The 19,937-nt window shown below is 40.1% G+C and overlaps 1 protein-coding gene across 1 annotated transcript in view; it reads right to left on the reverse strand.

The window, feature by feature from the left end:
• The window catches only part of LOC108291166 (probable maltase-glucoamylase 2), a 124,983-nt gene that overhangs the window by 65,135 nt on the left and 39,911 nt on the right, over positions 1-19,937 (reverse strand). Inside the window, 11 exon segments of the mRNA XM_017511348.2 lie at positions 798-1,094; positions 2,164-2,319; positions 3,397-3,564; positions 6,206-6,255; positions 6,995-7,083; positions 7,916-8,040; positions 8,822-8,878; positions 9,816-9,900; positions 10,056-10,210; positions 13,798-13,914; positions 17,613-17,784. Of these exon segments, the coding sequence (XP_017366837.1) occupies positions 798-1,094; positions 2,164-2,319; positions 3,397-3,564; positions 6,206-6,255; positions 6,995-7,083; positions 7,916-8,040; positions 8,822-8,878; positions 9,816-9,900; positions 10,056-10,210; positions 13,798-13,914; positions 17,613-17,784 (1,471 nt within the window).

A 19,937-nucleotide genomic window follows, 5' to 3' on the forward strand; every position in this document is an offset into this window, starting at 1 on the left:
GAAGGAAGGAAAGCAGGCAGGCAAATTATCAGGCTAGGTCCCAGCCCAGGCCTACTGAATTGGAAACCCCAGGGGTGAGGACCAGAAATCTGGGTTTTAAAATGATCTGAAGGTAATTCTGAGGCACACTAAAGTTTGAGAACCACTGCTAGAGAAATAACTATAATATTGGAATTAAGTTAATGCCTCTCATATGAGTTTGCCACAAAGCAGACACATTTTTCTCAGAGCTAAAGGGTGATTCTTTGATGATGTTTATGACCAAGAATACTCATCATTACAGGGAATTCACAGTCCTTGTAGATTTAAGACCACATCCTGGCTCTACCGTCTACTTTCTGATTTTTACCTCTCTACAGGCCTTAGCTCCCTCATCTGTAAAATGAGGGATTTGCATGAAAAGCTGTTTCAGCTGGGCATAGTGGCTCCTGCCTGTAATGCCAGCACTTTGGGAGGCCAAGGCAGGTGGATAGCTTGAGGTCAGACATTTGAGACCAGCCTGGGAAATATGGTGAAATCCCATCTCTACAAAAAAACACAAAAATTAACCCGATGTGATGGTGCACACCTATAGTTTCAGCTACTTGGGAGGCTGAGGCAGGAAGCTAGCTTGAGCCAGGGAGGCAGAGGTTAGAGTGAGCTGAGATTGTGCCCCTGTACTCCAACCTGGGTGACAATGGGAGACTGTCTCAAAAAGAAAAAAAAAATGTTTTTATTGTTTCAGTGACTTCTATCCATACAGAACTGTGAGTTAAAAACTCCATATTGAGAACCAGAATCTGCACTATGGTCTTTACCTTGACCTGCAGCATGTTTGCTGTGTGATAGATCACGCTCAGGCGGAGGAAGCTAATCTTTGCAGAGGGAGAATCAGAGGCGGCGACAGCAGCTGCTGCAGTGGGAGGTGGCACATCCCTTGATGGCAGTGGTGGTATTGGTGCTGTCCTTCCAGACTCCTCAGCTTGTGCTAACTCAGGGGCCGCCAGGAAGGAAAGGTTTGCAGTGATGCTAGTGGACTGGTACTGAATGTCACTGGCAGCATAATTAGGGATGGTGTCATAGTAACAGGTGGGCACGCCAGGAGTAGATGTGTGCTGGAACAACAGGAGAAAGTCTTGCTCAGCCTCTGATACCACACTGTACTGAAGAAGTTGGTTAACACAAACTAAGTCTCTGACACCATGTCCATGGTTATGGGTTGAATTGTGTCCCCCAAAGAGATGTTAAGTCCTAACCCCTGATACCTCTAAATGTGACTATTTGGAAATAGCGTTCTGCAATGAACAAGTTAAAATGAGGTCTTTGGGATAGGCCCTGATCCAATATTACTGGTATCCTTATTAATAAGGAAAATTTGGACACAGAGACAGACATGTACACATGTGACCATGATGACAGAGAGTAGGGTGATACATCTACAAGCTAAGAAATACCAAACATTGTCAGGAAGCCACCAGCAGTTAGGGGAGGACCATGGACCAGATGCTCCCTCAAAGTCCTCAGAGGGCACCAACTCCACTGACACCATGGTCTCGCTTCTAGACTCTAGAACTGTGAGGGAATAAGTTCCTGTCATTCTCTGCCACTCAGTTTGTGGTACTCCGTCATGGTAGCCCTAGTAAATGAACACATCCATTTTTAAAACACACCTATTGGCCTTCTATAATGAGTGAACAGTGACAGAGCAGCAGGAAGTTTGATCTGGAGACGGGAGCCTCCACACACAATTCTACTCCCAGGGTTCTTATTGTCTCCTATGTAATCTAGAGGAAATCACTTGTTCTTTCTAGTTTTTATTTTCTCTATTGTTCAAATAGAGAGGAACAACAGCCTGAACTTACCCTTCCTGCTTGTGTTCTCCAATAGAAAAAAATATATATATGCAATGCATAACGCATACCCAACATACATTATTATATTTAAAATTGAGTTTTTAATGATATGGCTGGAGTGGCAATGAGAATGGCAGTAAGTTCCTTCTGATTCAGGATATCTGAGGGAAATAGTGATGACCTATCATGTAGAGTTGGCAAAAGACATGTTGCACAATATCCTTGTTTCCTTCAAGCCACAGACATTTGCAAAGTGTTTTCTAGGTGCCTAATTACTTGTGCGACAGTTTTTACAACTTCCTGATCAATGTGGTAATTTCTGGTCATTTACCTCCCAAAGACACCCCCGCTGCCTACAACTCTCCTCAGAGGCTATTGGATCATCAGGGTAGCAGTTGAACTTCTCCAGGTCATCGACAGGAAGATTCCACTTAATAGAGAATTCTTGTCCCAGTACCAGTCCTTGGAGATCAGTGATGGTTACCACCTGGGAAAAGAGACCTTCATGGTGACAAAGGAAGGGAGGGAAAGTCACCTGGATAGAGTTCTTGCCTGGGGTTCTGAAAGTTAGAACAAGGGTATCTATTCCTTCCTCCAAAACCAGTTTGCCATGAGATATTTGGAACTTGGCTGATTCCTGGGCTTTCTCTCTTCAGGGAGTCATTGTGGAAATGTTGGATGGGAAGAGTCTTCACCATGTTAACAAGTACAGATCACAGGCAGGACTATCACTGTTAGGTTCACTGTCCTCTGAGTGTGATGCTTATCAATTTAATAACAATGGTAATAACAACAATAGCTAAACGTTATGGAGCATTTATACAAGCCAAGCCCTGTGATCACCACTTTGTAAGCCTGATCTCCATTAATCCCAAGAGTAGTTCTATGCTGTAAATGTTATGACTATCTCCATTTTATAGAATAGAAAACTGAGATACAGAGAGATTTAATATCCTAAGAGCTGGGATTGGGGCCCCATTCTGTCTAACTCTGGAAATCAAACTCTTATCCTATACTCTATGTATTGTCAACATGGAAGGGGGCTGACCTAAGAAAAAATGAATTTCCCAGAACTTGAACTATTCAACTAGCAATGTAAGAGAATCATTCAGCAAGAGAAAAACTGGATTACCCCTTGTGTTACTCCACTCACATTTTATTAATTGTATGAAAATAGCCTAAAACAGTAAGGACAAGCATCAACTGTTTCACGAAGAGAGTCTACCTTCAATGAGAGAACAAATGCGTAAATACCCATTGTACAATCTATTCACTGTGATGCAGCTGGGATCAGAGTGTCTCATTTTAATTTTGCCCAGAGAAGAACTTCCTTCTCTCAGGGTTCCGACTCCCACTATCTTCTTCAGAGCTATGATACAAACAAAGCAGAGAGGCCTTTCTTTCTTTAGCATGCACGCATTCCTGCTGTATCCTCCCTGTGATGTGTTGGACCTCCCAGCAAATCAGTTATGTCTGATGGCCCAAAGTTCAAAGAGCAAAGTAGGGCCGGCTGTCAGAGCCAGGGTCTCTGGAAAGGGCCCTGCAGAATGGAAGCATCTCTTACCTTTGTGGAAGCACTGTAGACAACGCTTGGACTGGAGATGGTGACATTATTCAATAAGACGGTAAAATTCGCTGGCTGTTTGTCCATTCCCAAGATTGTGATGTCTGTAAACATTAGGTTGTAAGTGTCCATATAATTATTAAAAAGAATCTTTGCTTGTAGATGGTTCTGGAAGGGAAAAAAAAAGTCAGATTAGAACCACATACTTCAGACTCTTATTATCCCAAATACCACTCAACGTCTCATTTTTTGAGATTCAAGCAGTTTCCTTTTCTCTGCAGTTCCAAATGTTGCTAGATGATCATACCTAGGGAACTCATTCACTCAGACTCTTATCGATCTTAAATTTTTAAGTAATATTTTGTGCTTGCTGTGGTTCACTGGTTCTTTACTGATTCTATTACTCAGGAAATATGTCCCTGACACTGTGGAATTTTCAACCAGAAAAATAGGTATTCACAAAGTAAACAAAAAGATAAGAGACTCATTGGCACACAAAGATAAAGACATACACATATACACAAAAAGGGCCCAAGAAACTTTTTCCTTTTACTTTACTAACAGTGATGATAAAAGCTAAGAATATTTGAGTGTGTATTATGTGCTAGGCCCTGTTCTAAGCATTTTACATGTATTACTTCATTCAATTTTCATGGCAGGCTATGAGGTTGAAGCTATAATTACCCTCATTTTTCAGATGAGGAGACTGAAGCACAGGAAATTAGATAGCTTATTTAAGGAACAAAAGTGACAAAGTGGAACTATGACAAAGAAGGAGGTAGAAATTAAGACTGAATAAAAAGTGGTGGTTTGATGATTTAAAAAAATTAGAAGTTCCATATATATATGCCCAAATGATTTTTTTCAAAGACAGATTTTGTAACAAAGGTGCTGGGGCAACTGGCAAAAAGTTAAACCCCAACCTAAATCTTACATAGTATATAAAAATTAACTCAAAGTAGATTACAGACTTAAATGTAAAAGATCAGACTATAATTTTTTTAACATGCGAGGTAATATTCAGAATCTAGAACTTGGCAAAGAGATTTTAAACTTGACATCTAAAAGCACAATTTATAAAGAAAATAAGGATAAATTAGATTCATCAAAATTAAGAATGTAAATATATATATGGTAAATAGATTTATGAAAAGATGTTCAATGTCATTAGCTATTAGAGAAACACAAATTAAAAACACACTGAGCTATAATTACCCCAATCAGAAAAGCTTAAAAAAGATAGTGACAACATCAGATGCTGGCCGTGATGTAAAGAAACTAGATCACTCATATGTTGCTGGTGGAAATGTAAAATGCTACAGCCATTCTAGAAAACAGTTTGGAAGATTATTATAAAATTAAACATGCACTACCATAAGACCCAGAAACTGCACTCTTAGGCACTTATCACAGAGAAATAGAAAGATGCATTCACACCAAAACCCATACATGAGTGTTAGTAACAATTTTAATTTATTTGTAACAGCTCATGACTGCAGCCAGCCCAGATACTCTTTATCCAGTGAGTGATTTTTAAAAGGTGATATAGCCATAAGTTGGAACACTACTCAGCAATAAAAAGGAGCAAGCTGCACAACTTGGGTTGGTTTTCAGGGAGCTCTGCTGAATGAAAAAGCCAATCCCAAAGATTGCAAACTGTTTAGTTCTCTTTACAGAACACTCTTGAAAGAACAAACTTATAGAAATGGCAAACAGATGATTGGTTGTCAGGGGCTGAAAAGGGATGGGGGAGGAAGCAAGTGGACATGCTATTAAAGGGCAGTGGGAGAAATCTTTGTGCTAATGAAATGTCCTATACCTTGATAGCATCAATGCCAGCATTCTTATAAACCTGTAGCACAATGTGAAACTGTGCTACAGGTTTATAAGATGTCCATAGGAGAAACTGGGCAAAGGGGTATATGGGAACTCTGTACTAGTTCTTACAACTACATGGGGATCTTTAACTCAAAATAAAAAGGTTACTTTAAGATACATATATATATATATATATATATATATATATATATATATATATAAATACTTGAAGATATATGATATAATATGTATAATATATTTATATCATATATATCTTGAAGATATATATTATATACATATATCTTCAAGTAGACCATTATATATACCTTATATATACATATTATACATATATACACATATATATAGTCATATATATATAATTTAAAAGAAAGGAGAAATAAGAGAGACATCTCAAAAGAAAGTTCTGCCCATACATGATCAAACTTCAAAGAAAACCAAGTCAGAATTCCCTCATTCTCTGCTAGCCTTGCTGCTTTCTTTTTTCAGTCCCCTTGGGAAATAGATATGAGGCAAGTGACGTTCTGTATCTTCCAGCCTTTAAAAACCACTACTTGATAACCTGCGCCAAAGGTCCAGTTTTATGTGCTACAAAGGATAGCTGTAACGGAAGAATCTTAAAAAGGCTCTACACCACTCACTAACCCACCCACACCCCATATACACTTGCAAACCTCAAAAAAAAAAAAAAAAACGCATCTTGGAAGCCAGCACACATGACATAAAACTCAAAGGCAAAGGGTCTTTTCTTCCAGGAAAAAAAGGTTCTGCACAGAAGTCATACCAGTTTTGTAGCAGCTTATAAACCTGACACACATTAAATATTTTCATGTTAATTCAAATCCTTTTTGGAATCATGATAGTAAAACATTATCCCTGTTACACATAACCACATGTCTATATTAAACCAAAAACCCAAGGAGCCATCACAGCAAGGAACATATGCTGTGTGTTCCTCAAAAAAAGTACTTACAGAGGTAACAGAGAAATCATATAGAATATACTGCTTTCCAGTTACAGCATCTAAAAAAGAAAGACAGAGGAGTACCCATTACTATGCAAAACCGAGCAGCTGGGGAGTCGGGCTCTTCGTTTCACCTGGAATTACTTTACCAACCATCTAGCTCTGCTCATCTGAGTTTTGTGCATTTTTTTCAAACTTCTGCAAATGTTTCCTATATCATTTTCTCTAAATTCACATGTCAGTCTGTGGTACCATTTTGCTGGCATGTAAAACATTTTGATTTGCATTATTATTATGTACATGTACATTGTATCTATCCTGCTGGATCATGAGTTCCTCAAGCTCAACACAATATGTACTAGTTCCATGTAGGGCAGGCTTTTTATATAATCACATAAGTTCATGTGAGGTGTTTATATGGAAATCTTACAGTGAAAAGGTACACTATACAAATTAGATATTTCTTCCTCAAACCAAAGCAGTATTTTCCAAAGCTATTAACAAAGTGGATTATTTGTTATTAATAATAATATACAAGGAAGAGAATAATTAAGCCCATTCAATAATGTCAGTTGCTTTGGTAGAGTCAATAACATATAATTTGTGCATTTGAAGTCTATTTTAATGGATTGTGCCTGGCTAACAGAATTTTCAGAATGGATTTAAACCCATCGATTCTAAGCTATAGATGTAAATGACAGCGCTAATAGGATTAGTGCCATGCTGGGCAGCCTGTGAGGATTAATTTTCAGGGAGAACCACAGTGACCCACAATGATGGTGCCTTGAGAAAGTCTACCTTTAGATACACCATCATCCCAGTACAGCTCCCCGTTTGCTTCTCTCTTATAGTCCAAGGCAATGATGAGTCCCAGGGAATTCCTCCTGCTGTAAAAGAGAAATTCCCTGTTTCAGAGAATGTAGATGACATGGAACTATGTGAAACCAGCCCCTGTCATGCCCCAGGGACAGATAATCCAAGAGTCTATACCAGAAACTAAGGAGATGTTGATATTGGGAGGACACACCTGATCAACAAAAGACAGATCAGGTGGACAGAGGCAGTTCCTACTGAAAACTGTTTGGGTTGCAATACACAACACCAACAATTAGCCTTATTAGATGCTTACCATGTGCCAAGCATTCTTCTAAGTGTCTCACACACATTATCATTTATATTAATTCATTTAATTCTCATCATAACTCTAAAAAGTCAAACAATCATCATCTCCAGTTTACCAATAATAATCAGAAGCACAGACAAGTAAGTTGCCCAAGGTAAACATATGTAGTATGTAGCCTGTACCAAGGCTTGAACCCAGATTCTACAGAATCTCAGCTCTTGACCTCCAAACTATGTTGACTTCCACATGATAACCTTTATCTCCTATTTAACTCAAATTCTCTCACACAGTAGGCAATATACCTAAGGACAATTTCTGGCCATAGGAAAATCCTCCTCAGTGATTATTTTGACTAGTACTATAACCTGATTCAATCCCAAAGTAAAGGACTATGCAGATGTCCTTGGTAGACTACCATTTACTAAATCAGGACTAAGATGCTAATTTTGGATCAATTTGAAAGGAGTGAGGGAAGATTACTGATGGGTGACTTACCCCTTGGCTCATCCACTCTTTGTCCCTACCTGTCTTTCTCATAATGCCCTGCTCCATTAGAGCACTAGAATAGTCATACCTCAGACAAGTGAGGAGCTTACCTGGCTTCTGTGGTTGTGTTTGGCTTCTGGGTGGGAAATATGTAGCCCCCTCGCAGATGAAGTCCTATCTTATCACCTGGGAGGAGCATATTCACAAACTGTTTCCTCCATGGGATGGCCACTCCCTAATCAGCAACAACAGTAAAAGGTAGATCAGGTAATAAGCTGTTTCAGCTAGGAGGGACCTTAGATATCCTCTCGTTCAGTTGACATATTTTAAAGAAGTGACAGAGACCCCCAAAGTGAAGTGGCTTGCTGAAAGCATATGGGTAGCAGAGAGCAGAGCAGACACTCCAGCCCCCTCTATTTCTTTATATTATGTCATGCTGTCATTCCACACCTGGGCTTCAGTTTTAGGTTATCACAGCCAAATGGCAAAACCTAGTCCTGATAGGAACACAACAGCCAGGTTGATATAATGGATTTCCATAAACATATTACAGTTATTCGAATTATTTCATTGTACACTTGGAAAGGCCTTCTGCTATGGTCTGAATGCTGGTGTACCCCAAAATTTACATGTGGAAACTTAATACCCAGAGTGATAGTATTAAGGGGTGGGGCCTTTTATGAGGTGATTAAGTCATGAGGGAAGAGCAAGGAGGTGCCATCAATGAAACAGAGTGAGCCTTCTCCAGACACAGAATCTGTCAGCACCTTGATCTTGGACTTGCCAGCCTCCAGAACTGTGAGCAATAAATGCATGTTGCTTATAAATTACCCAGTGTAAGGTGTTCTGTTGCACCATCCTGAATCAACTAAGATGCATTTCTCACCAAAAAGGACCACAATCAACTAACTATAAATCTTGTACTATTATTCTATGGCAAGCTCCCAAGACTGCTGCTTTAGAATTGTCCTCTGCTAGAGGCGGGTTTCTGAGCGAACTGGGGCTGCCTTACTTACGGTCTCATAGTCATACCAGGTGGCATCAGGTATATATGCTTTCACTTCGTCCACACCCTAGGTAAACAACAACAATGAGTAGCATTAGCATACCCCTCTCTACAGTTACAAAACACCTCCAGGCGTCATTGCATGTGTTTATCTGAACAATCCTGAGAGATGGTCTGAGATCATCCCATTCTACAAAGGAAAACACAGAAACACAAAGGTTGAGCAATTTACCCAAATAAAAATGATTTGTTTTGTTTCAATGCTGCTGCACTTTCTAAGAGAAGCAGAGAAAGTCCATTCACTGGGTCACATAATTTGACATTTGAGAGATAAACCACCAGGCCCCAGGAAAGCCTCCCAGCAGGGCCACTGGTTGATTAGCAAGACCTGTCATCAGATGGTGTGGCTAAAACACCAGCTCAAAGGGCCTTTGACGTGGGTACATTGGAAATATTTCATGTTTACAAGCAAATCAGCATAATCCTTCCTGATCCTTGCCCCGTACTTTGCCACTCATCCCTGCTTCCAATCACACTTAATAAGATACACATGGTCCTTCATACTTGGACTTCAGAGTTCAGCCTTCCCTTTGCCCAGCACTCCTCTCTCCCTCCCTTCACTTCTCCATAGGTATTCTCTCTTCCCAGCCCAGCCTAACCCAATCCAAGAGCACTCCTGCTCTGGACAAAGGGAAATATAGACAGAGTTCAGTACACGCACCCCAAAGTATTTAAAGCCACTGTCGATGCTACAGCCATATGCTTAAGGATGCAGGCTTCAATTTTAAGGCAATTTTACACCATGAAAATTGTTTTGTTTGGTGTGAAAGTGGGACCAAGATTTACTTTTTTTTTAAATTTCCAAAATTCCATGATCTCTCTCATTTATATGCATATTTTGATACAAATGCAGATTCATAGATACTCAGGAGCCAGCTTATACAGCTATAGAACCATGAGGACAAGTACAATATCCCATCTTATTGTTTAGATTATGAACATACTTCATATAACACAGGTGTGATGAGGAGTCCAGGTCCCCATAAGAACTGCTCATGCAACTCCCACGTGGCTGAGTCCTGGTAGAACCTAGTAAAGAGTAACACAGTGAAGTCAGGTGAAGTCTCTAATACAGGACAACAGCACGTTATGTAACAAGAAGATCCTAACTAACCTTGCTACCACAAACAAAGTCAAGTGACACTACAATCGGAAAGGGTGTCTTTGAGAATCAGGAAACTCACTCATGTACAAGGGGCCTTGCTACCGTGTCTCCCCGGGTGTGTGCACGGTAGAAAAGGGTGTAGAGATAGGGCAGTAAGGTGTAGCGGATGTTCAGATAATGTCTGGAGGAATTCAGCAGCAGGGAGTCAGCACCAAAGGCAGCAGGATCCTGGTCCTAGGAGAAAACGGAAGCAATGGCTGAATATTCCTTTCCATCCTGATTTAGAAGTTCTCTTACAATAAGAAGATTTCCCAGATGAAAGTAACCACTTTCTCCTACTTATGAAACACCAAAGCATTTCTAAAACTGAAAAGATATTGGTCCTACTCGTTCATTTTATACATGAGAAAACAATACCAAGAATTATATGAGTTTCCCAACGTAGAATTGCAAGCAGGTGGCAGAGTTTAAATTTGGTTTCTATCTTCTGAGGGCAGCTTGTAGCAGCCCCAGAGTGAAATGGAAGTCCCACACGGGTTGCCATGGAGAAGTGGGAACTGCTTCCTCCAGGGCTGCTCCAATTTATTTATCTATCTATTTATTTATTTGTTTTCATTCATTCATTCATTCATTCATTCATTCATTCATTCATTTATTTATTGAGGCAAACTTTCACTCCTGTTGCCCAGGCTGGAGTGCAATGGTGCAATCTTGGCTCACCGCAGCCTCTACCTCCCGGGTTCAAGCGATTCTCCTGCCTCAGCCTCCTGAGTAGCTGGGATTACAGGCATGTGCCACCTCACCTGGCTAATTTTGTATTTTTAGTAGAGGTGGTGTTTCTCCATGTTGGTCAGGCTGGTCTTAAACTCCCGACCTCAGATGATCCACCCACCTTGGCCTCCCAAAGTGCTGGGATTACAGGCATGAGCCACCGTGCTCGCCCAATTATTACTATTATTATTATATGAACGCCTACATCAGGCATTTCTCTCAGTGTTATCCCTCCCCATCCTCCCTGCCCCTGTCCCACTGTCCCTCCCCTCCACTCCCCTCCACCTCTCCCACCTGGCCCAGTGAGTGTTGTTCTCTTCCCTATTGAAGTTTCTCATAATATTTTATTTGGAAAATAATACAAGTTGTACAACTACTAAAAAAAATAAATCCATTGCCTTATAAGCCACATTACCTGCCACTGTGGTCTGTAATCCATTATTTTCTTTCCATATGCTTGTATGAATGTTAATTTTAAAATTTTACATCCAGTTTTATCTGTAATGTTTCCACCATCAGCATTTGTTTTATTTTCCCTAACCCAAAGATTAGCGACCTCTAATTGTTCTTTCACATACCTTGTGCAAATAAATTATAAAGATGGTTTTTAGCAAATTTTATTCAAGAGTAAAAAAAAAAAAAAAACCCTTTAGAAGAGAAATCTAATTTTCCTAGGATCCAGAGATGGAAATTTTCCATCAATGGTCAGCATTCATTTTGTTCATTTTCCATGTAATTTGGAAGATGTGAAAGACATACACATTGGCCGGGCGCAGTGGCTCACGCCTGTAATCCCAGCACTTTGGGAGGCCGAGGCGGGTGGATCACGAAGTCAAGAGATCGAGACCATCCTAGTCAACATGGTGAAACCCTGTCTCTACTAAAAATACAAAAAAAAATTAGCTGGGCATGGTGGCGCTTGCCTGTAATTCCAGCTACTCAGGAGGCTGAGGCAGGAGAATTGCCTGAACCCAGGAGGCGGAGGTTGCGGTGAGCTGAGATTGCCCCATTGCACTCCAGCCTGGGTAACAAGAGCGAAACTCCGACTCAAAAAAAAAAAAAAGACATACACATCATCTTTTAACGTGTCATCCTATATTGAGTTTTGGATAAAGCCACCTAAACGTTTTTTTTCTTTTATTCCCTAAGAAGCCCATTTCTCCCCTTCTAAATAAAATGATCCCATGAGACCACTCTATGCTCCCAGTGTAAGGCTCATAAAAACTCTGAAGCCAGACATTAAAGAGAATAACACTCCACAGCCTCCATCACCCTGGTTATCAACTGAGAAAGTCCAGAGCTGTGCTGTCTGCTCTGCTGGCCACGAACCACAGGAAGCTGTTGAATGCTTGAACTGTGTTTACTGAGACTGAGGAAGTAAACTTTCCATTTTATTTGATGATAGTTAATTTAAATATAAATCTTAAAACTGAATCAATGTAAATGTTTTCCATAAAACCAACTTTATTGCTTTGGTAGAATTGCATTTTACTTCAACTGCATACAGAAAATCTAAGCATACGAATTGAAATATGCTACAAGTGTAAAATGCATACCAAATAGTGAAGGCTTGGTGGAATGAAAAGGACATAATATAGCTCATTAACAATATATTGTGTTAAACACAGGTTGAAATGATAATCTATTTAATATACACATATATATATATACACATGGAGCTATATAAAGTATTTTTAAAATAATGTCCCTGTTGCCAGGCATGGTGGCTCACACTTGTAGTCCCAGCACTTTGGGAGGCCAAAATGGGCAGATTACAAGGTCAGGAGTTCGACACCAGCCTGGCCAACACGGCGAAACCCCATCTCTACCCAAAATACAAAAATTAATGGGGCATGGCGGTGGGTGCATGTAATCCCAGCTACTTCGGGAGGAGAATTGCTTAACCCAGGAGGCAGAGGTTGCAGTGAGCCAAGATTACATCACTGCATTCCAGCCTGGGTGACAGAGCTAGACTCCATCAAAAAATAAATAAAGAAACAAACAAATAAATAAATAAATTTCTACTTTTAAAATTTAAACTGACATATGTGGCTCTCCTTATAATTTTATTGAATAGAACTAGTTTAGTCAAAAGAAAACGTGTGCTTAAACCTAGCTTCCTGGGTAATCTGAGTGCTCTTATCTACGTAAGTCTTCCAGGACACAGCTTCATGAAGAACACCCACCCACCTGCTCCCAAGCACCTGCTTAGACATTTAGAAATAGTTCATCTCTCTCTAGATCACAAGTGGCCAGAAAAGCCCAGGGAGAAAATACTTTGAAGGTTTGACTGTTAATCCTTCCTGAGTTAAAGACAAAGTCGAGAGCTTGAGCTAAAATGATCTTTAGGAAGTTAATTCTAATGAACCTATTAAGACCTAAACCACTCAATTGGTAATATTTCAATGTAAGATGACTTTATTAAAAGAAAGGGCATCTCACCCTACTTGCTTCTTCCATCATCATAAACACCTCCTAATGGGGGACTTTGAACGCACTTCTATATGCCCATCAAAAATACTATTTTGCCCCATCAAAAATACTATTTTGGGTGGATGAAGATAAAGGTGGGATGAGTCATGAGAAATAGTTGGGAAGTCTTCCAGACTCTTCATAGAAAGGTAGAATGATGTAACAAGGTGAAAGCAATTTTGAGATGACTGGCCTAAGCCTCTTTATATTCTTTCTCCTTCCTCCTCCTTACCTATGAGGGATTTCCCTTGTATTAATTGAAATAAAATACCCACAAATTCCAATTGTCCTATCATATATAAAGTCGTAACAGAAGTGATGGCAGCAACATGGAAATTTTAACAAACCTCACTTTGTTGATAAGTTTCCAAGAATAAAATCATTCAGCATATACATATCCCTTTCAATGCACGCTCACCTTGATTGATAGCCTGCTTTTTAAGGCTATCACACAAGACATTTTTATCCTTCTTCTGCAGTTAGGGGCAAACTTTAGTAATATTTTCCTCAAATCCTCTTTAAAAGCAAGTAGATTAGCTAATCCAAAATGTTTCCATCACTCCTCTTGGAGACCTTACCCTGAACCCAGGCCCATTGTGATTCCTTGATAGTGGATAAAATGCTCCAAGCTGCATCCACCTTCTGCAGAGCTCCTCTGTGACATTGTTGTTATAACCACAGATGTTGGCACCTACCTGGAGAATTAACACACATACCAGCACACTGGTCAACAAGAGGTGAAAGCATATACTGAGTACTTATAAAATAAGGGAAAGGAGAACCTCTCAGTCACATCATTCCATGCTAAGGAGATCCCAGAGTCACAGAGCATGCTCTCAGCCAAATGAGAGAAACAAGATAGAATGCATCACGGACTCATTGAAAGCAAACAATGGTCTTTGTGTTGAGGATCTTCCTTAATATTCAGTTCCCAGTTTCATACTTTCTTTTTTTTTTCCCCATTTATTTATTTTATTGCATTTTAGGTTTTGGGGTACATGTGAAGAACATGCAAAATTGTTTCTTGGTACACACGTGGCAGTGTGATTTGCTGCCTTCCTCCCCATCACCTACCTCTGGCATTTCTCCCCTTGCTATCTCTCCCCAGCTTCCCACCCCCCACCGTCCCTCCCCTATTTCCCCCCAACTGACCCCAGTGTGTAGTGCTCCCCTCCCTGTGTCCATGTGTTCTCATTGTTCAACACCCGCCTATGAGTGAGAACATGCGGCGTTTGATCTTCTGCTCTTCTGTCAGTTTGCTGAGAATGATGGTTTCCAGGTTTATCCATGTCCCTACAAAGGACCCAAGCTCATTGTTTTTGATGGCTGCATAACATTCCATAGTGTATATGTGCCACATATTTCCTATCCAGTCTATCGTCGATGGGCATTTGGGTTGGTTCCAGGTCTCTGCTATTGTAAACAGTGCTGCAATGAACATTCGTGTGCACGTGTCCTTATAGTAGAATGATTTGTAATCCTTTGGATATATACCCAGTAATGGGATTGCTGGGTCAAATGGAATTTCTATTCCTAGGTCCTTGAGGAATCGCCACACTGTCTTCCACAATGGTTGAACTAATTTACACTCCCACCAACAGTGCAAAAGTGTTCCTATTTCTCCACACCCTCTCCAGCATCTGTTGTCTCCAGAGTTTTTAATGATCACCATTCTAACTGGCGTGAGATGGTATCTCAATGTTGTTTTGGTTTGCATTTCTCTGATGACCAGTGATGATGAGCGTTTTTTCATATATTTGTTGGCCTCATGTATGTCTTCTTTTGTAAAGTGTCTGTTCATATCCTTTGCCCACTTTTGAATAGGCTTGTTCGTTTTTTTCTTGTAAATCTGTTTTAGTTCTTTGTAAATTCTGGATATCAGCCCTTTGTCAGATGGGTAAACTGCAAAAATTTTTTCCCATTCTGTTGGTTGCCGATTCACTTTAATGACTGTTTCTTTTGCTGTGCAGAAGCTGTGGAGTTTGATTAGGTCCCATTTGTCTATTTTGGCTTCTGTTATCAATGCTTTTGGTGTTTTGGTCATGAAGTCCTTGCCTACACCTATGTCCTGAATGGTTTTGCCTAGATTTTCTTCTAGGGTTTTTATGGTGTTAGGTCTTATGTTTAAGTCTTTAATCCATCTGGAGTTAATTTTAATGTAAGGTGTCAGGAAGGGGTCAAGTTTCTGCTTTCTGCACATGGCTAGCCAGCTTTCCCAACACCATTTATTGAACAGGGAATCCTTTCCCCATTGCTTGTTTTTGTCTGGTTTGTCAAAGATGAGATGGTTGTAGATATGTTGTGTTGCCTCCAAGACCTCTGTTCTGTTCCATTGGTCTATATCTCTGTTTTGGTACCAGTATCATGCTGTTTTGATTACTGTAACCCTGTAGTATAGTTTGAAGTCCGGTAGTGTGATGCTTCCCGCTTTGCTCTTTGTGCTTAGAATTGACTTGGCTATGTGGGCTCTCTTTTGGTTCCATATGAAGTTTAACGTGGTTTTTTCCAGTTCTGCAAAGAAGGTCATTGGTAGCTTGACAGGGATAGCATTGAATCTGTAAATTACTTTGGGCCGTATGGCCATTTTCACGATATTGATTCTTCCTAACCATGAACATGGAAGGTTTCTCCATCTGTTTGTGTCCTCTCTTATTTCGTTGAGCAGTGGCTTGTAGTTCTCCTTGAAGAGGTCCTTTACGTTCCTTGTTAGTTGTATTCCTAGGTATTTTATTCTCTTTGTGGCAATTGTGAATGGAAGTTTGTTCTTGATTTGGCTCTCTTTAAGTCTGTTATTGGTGTATAGGAATGCATGTGATTTTTGCACATTGATTTTGTATCCTGAGACTTTGCTGAAGTTGCTTATCAGTTTCAGGAGATTTGGGGCTGAGACGATGGGGTCTTCTAGATATACAATCATGTCGTCTGTAAATAGAGACAATTTGACTTCCTCCTTTCCTATTTGAATGCCCTTTATTTCTTTTTCTTGCCTGATTGCTCTGGCTAGAACTTCTAATGCTATATTGAATAGCAGTGGTGAGAGAGGGCATCCTTGTCTGATGCCACATTTCAAGAGGAATGCTTCCAGTTTTTGCCCATTCAGTATGATATTGGCTGTTGGTTTGTCATAAATAGCTTTTATTATTTTGTGATACGTTCCATCGATACCTAGCTTATTGAGGGTGTTTAGCATAAAGGGCTGTTGAATTTTGTCAAAGGCCTTCTCTGCATCAATTTAGATAATCATGTGGTTTTTGTCTTTGGTTCTGTTTATGTGGTGAATTACGTTTATAGACTTGCGTATGTTGAACCAGCCTTGCATCCCCGGGATGAAGCCTACTTGATCATGGTGGATAAGCTTTTTGATGTGCTGTTGAAATCGGCTTGTCAGTATTTTATTGAAGATTTTTGCATCTATGTTCATCATGGATATTGGCCTGAAGTTTTCTTTTCTTGTTGAGTCTCTGCCGGGTTTTGGAATCAGGATGATGTTGGTGTCATAAAATGATTTGGGAAGAATTCCGTCTTTTTGTATTGTTTGGAATAGTTCAGAAGGAATGGTACCAGCTCCTCTTTGTATGTCTGGTAGAATTCAGCTGTGAACCCATCTGGACCTGGGCTTTTTTTGGGTGGTAAGCTCTTAATTGCTGCCTCAACTTCAGACCTTGTTATGGGTCTGTTCAGGGTTTCGGCTTCTTCCTGGTTTATGCTTGGGAGGAGGCAACTGTCCAGGAATTTATCCATTTCTTCCAGGTTTATTAGTTTATGTGCATAGAGTTGTTTGTAATAATCTCTGATGATGGTTTGAATTTCTGTGGAATCTGTGGTGATATCCCCTTTATCGTTTTTTATTGCATCAATTTGGTTATTCTCTCTTTTCTTTTTTATTAATCTGGCTAGTGGTCTGTCTATTTTGCTGATCTTTTCAAAAAACCAGCTCCTGGATTTATTGATTTTTTGAAGGGTTTTTTGTGTCTCTATCTCCTTCAGTTCTGCTCTGATCTTAGCTATTTCTTGTCTTCTGCTAGACTTTGAGGTTTTTTGATCTTGCTCCTCTAGCTCTTTCAATTTTGACGATAGGGTGTCAATTTTTGATCTCTTTGCGTACTTTCTTATTTACTAATGCTCTCTTGATGGAATTTTCCTGTGATCCTAATACATTTTATTCATAGTGTCTCCTTCCTATCTTCAGAGATTCCACAGATGACAACTCAATGATAAAGTACTACCATTCTAACTTCAGAAGCTACCTCACGTAACACATAAAAATTGATTTTCCCAATACATACCACCTTGGAACATGCTTCTTGGTTTTTCAGATAATCTCTAAGACTGCTAATTAAAAGAATGTCAAAAGACAAAGGGTTAAAATTCCCTGGTTGGAAATAAGGCTTACCATGGGGATGCCAAACAGGTTGAACTCAAGGATACTGGGGATAGACCATCGGAGGTCATCCCATGTGGCTGCATTGTCCCCCAACCAGTGAGCAGCAAATTTGCCAGATCCAGCAAAAGTAGAACGGGATAAGATGAGGCTCCTTTTATCCATGAAGGTTTTGTTCAGGGCTCTGAAAAGGAATACAGCCAGTGGAGTGTGAGGTGGGCTGTGAATGTCTAGGACTCAGCTTACAACAAGAGCAGCAATGGACCTTCCAACCAAACTCAGAAAATAACATCAGGGTGTCAAAAACCAGGTGTATAAGCAGGTTTAGCACCATTTAAAAGCTTCTTTCCCACTCTTGGGTAAGGTTTCAGATCTCATATAAGGCAGTACAAACCTCTATATTCTAGCCCCCATAGCAATTTCTCTATGCTCTGTCTCTGATTTTGTTTTCTCTAGCTGGTTGGATCTGGCTGTGGTGTGGTCTTTTTGGTTGACAGTATACTGGAAACATGATTTGGGTTCTTTGCCCCATCTTCTTTCTAATGTCCCTTGGCTCCATGAATTTATGCCATGCATAATCCTGTTCAGCACATCACCTGCTCAGGTGGGAGCACTGCACCCTCTGCTGGACTACGAGGAGAGTTCACGCACCAGCTGGTACACCTGAAGCTTCAGAACTTATCTCTGGGTTCCTCTGAAACCTCAGACTTATTCTTAGCAATTCTCAATGTTATCAAATTTTAATCTATGCAAAATAAAACTCATTGAAATGAGTAAGTCTCAAAAGATGATATCTGATATTTTCTATAGCATTAAAACAACAGAAAATATTTTCATTTTAATATATATAAATATTAGATATTACGTAAAACAATACAGAAATGAAAGAAGGCTGGGTGCAATGGCTCACTCCTGTATTTCCAGCACTTTGGGAGGCCCAGGCAGATGGAACACAGGTCAGGAGATTGAGCCCATCCTGGCCAACATGGTGAAACCTGTCTCTACTAAAAATACAAAAATTAGCCGGGCGTGGTGGCATGCACCTGTGATCCCAGCTACTCAGGAGGCGGGGGCAGGAGAATCACTTGAATTCGGAGGCAGAGGTTGCAGTGAGCCTAGATCGCACCACTGCACTCCAGCCTGGGTGATGGAGTGAGACTCCATCTCAAGTAAAAAAAAAAAAGAAGAAGAAAAGAAAAGAAATGAAAGCAAAGAAGTTAAAAGCACAGTATCAGAATGGTAATTATTTCAGGGGAGGGGATGAACATACAGTGGGATGACCCATGGTTAGATGTAGGCTGTTTGCCTAGCTTTTATTCTGGACACCTTTCGAATAGGTATTTTACTAAAATTACTTCCTCTTCTTTTCTATGGTATAAAGCCCACATCTTCCATTAGAGTTCTAAAATTGAACAATAATACAATTAGAGGATAGTAAGACCTGAGTCACAATTGCTGCTAGCTCTTCCCAGGCAAGCTCTTCTTTCTTTTTTCTAATACATGGTCTGAGATAAGTGTAGCTTTCCTAAAACCTCTCTCTGCAAATTTTTATCACTAGGCAACAGGCAGTTCCTCAAGATGCTATCACAGTCACCAAAGCCTCCTCATTTCATTTTCCTAGGGATGTTTGGAGAGTCTATAAATACTGAATGGCTTATGGCAAATGGGAGAACATTCTGAAACGGAAAATTGATTTAAGAAAGTGACGTGCTTCATTCTGACAATTTACTGTCACAAATAGAGGTAGGTTGGAGGAGAGATTACTCACTCAATATAGACTAGCAGACACTTCGTTTTATTACCACTGGCTGCAGGTTTATTGTACTCTGCAATCATCAATCATGAAAGAAACACATTCAGCTTACACAGAGTGAAACCGAAACAGGGTTGAAGATATCTGTGGTTACAGTTTATTTAGAGGCAAGCTGTTACTATGGTAAAACAGATTAGATAACTGTTGGGTTTTTTTTTTTTTTTTTTTTTTTGGTTGGTTGGTTTTTTTTTTGTTTAAAGGAACAGTGTTATTCAGAGGCTTTCTCTTTTCTAACTTTTAGTTTTCTTTTTCTATCCCCCAGGTCTAGCCAGTTTATAATCAGGTTGTGATCACTGAAAGAATCTATTCTCAGCCGAGTGAGACGGCTCACGCCTGTAATCCCAGCACTTTGGGAGGCTGAAGCAGGCAGATGACTTGAGGTCAGGAGTTTGAGACTAGCCTGACCAACATGGAGAAACCCCATATCTGCTAAAAATACAAAAAATTAGCCAGGCATGGTGGCACATGCCTGTAATCCCAGCTACTTGGGAGGCTGAGGCAGGAGAATCACTTGAACCTGGGAG

The sequence above is a fragment of the Cebus imitator genome, unplaced genomic scaffold (genome assembly GCF_001604975.1).
Source record: "Cebus imitator isolate Cc_AM_T3 unplaced genomic scaffold, Cebus_imitator-1.0 Scaffold446, whole genome shotgun sequence".
Lineage (NCBI taxonomy): Eukaryota > Metazoa > Chordata > Mammalia > Primates > Cebidae > Cebus > Cebus imitator.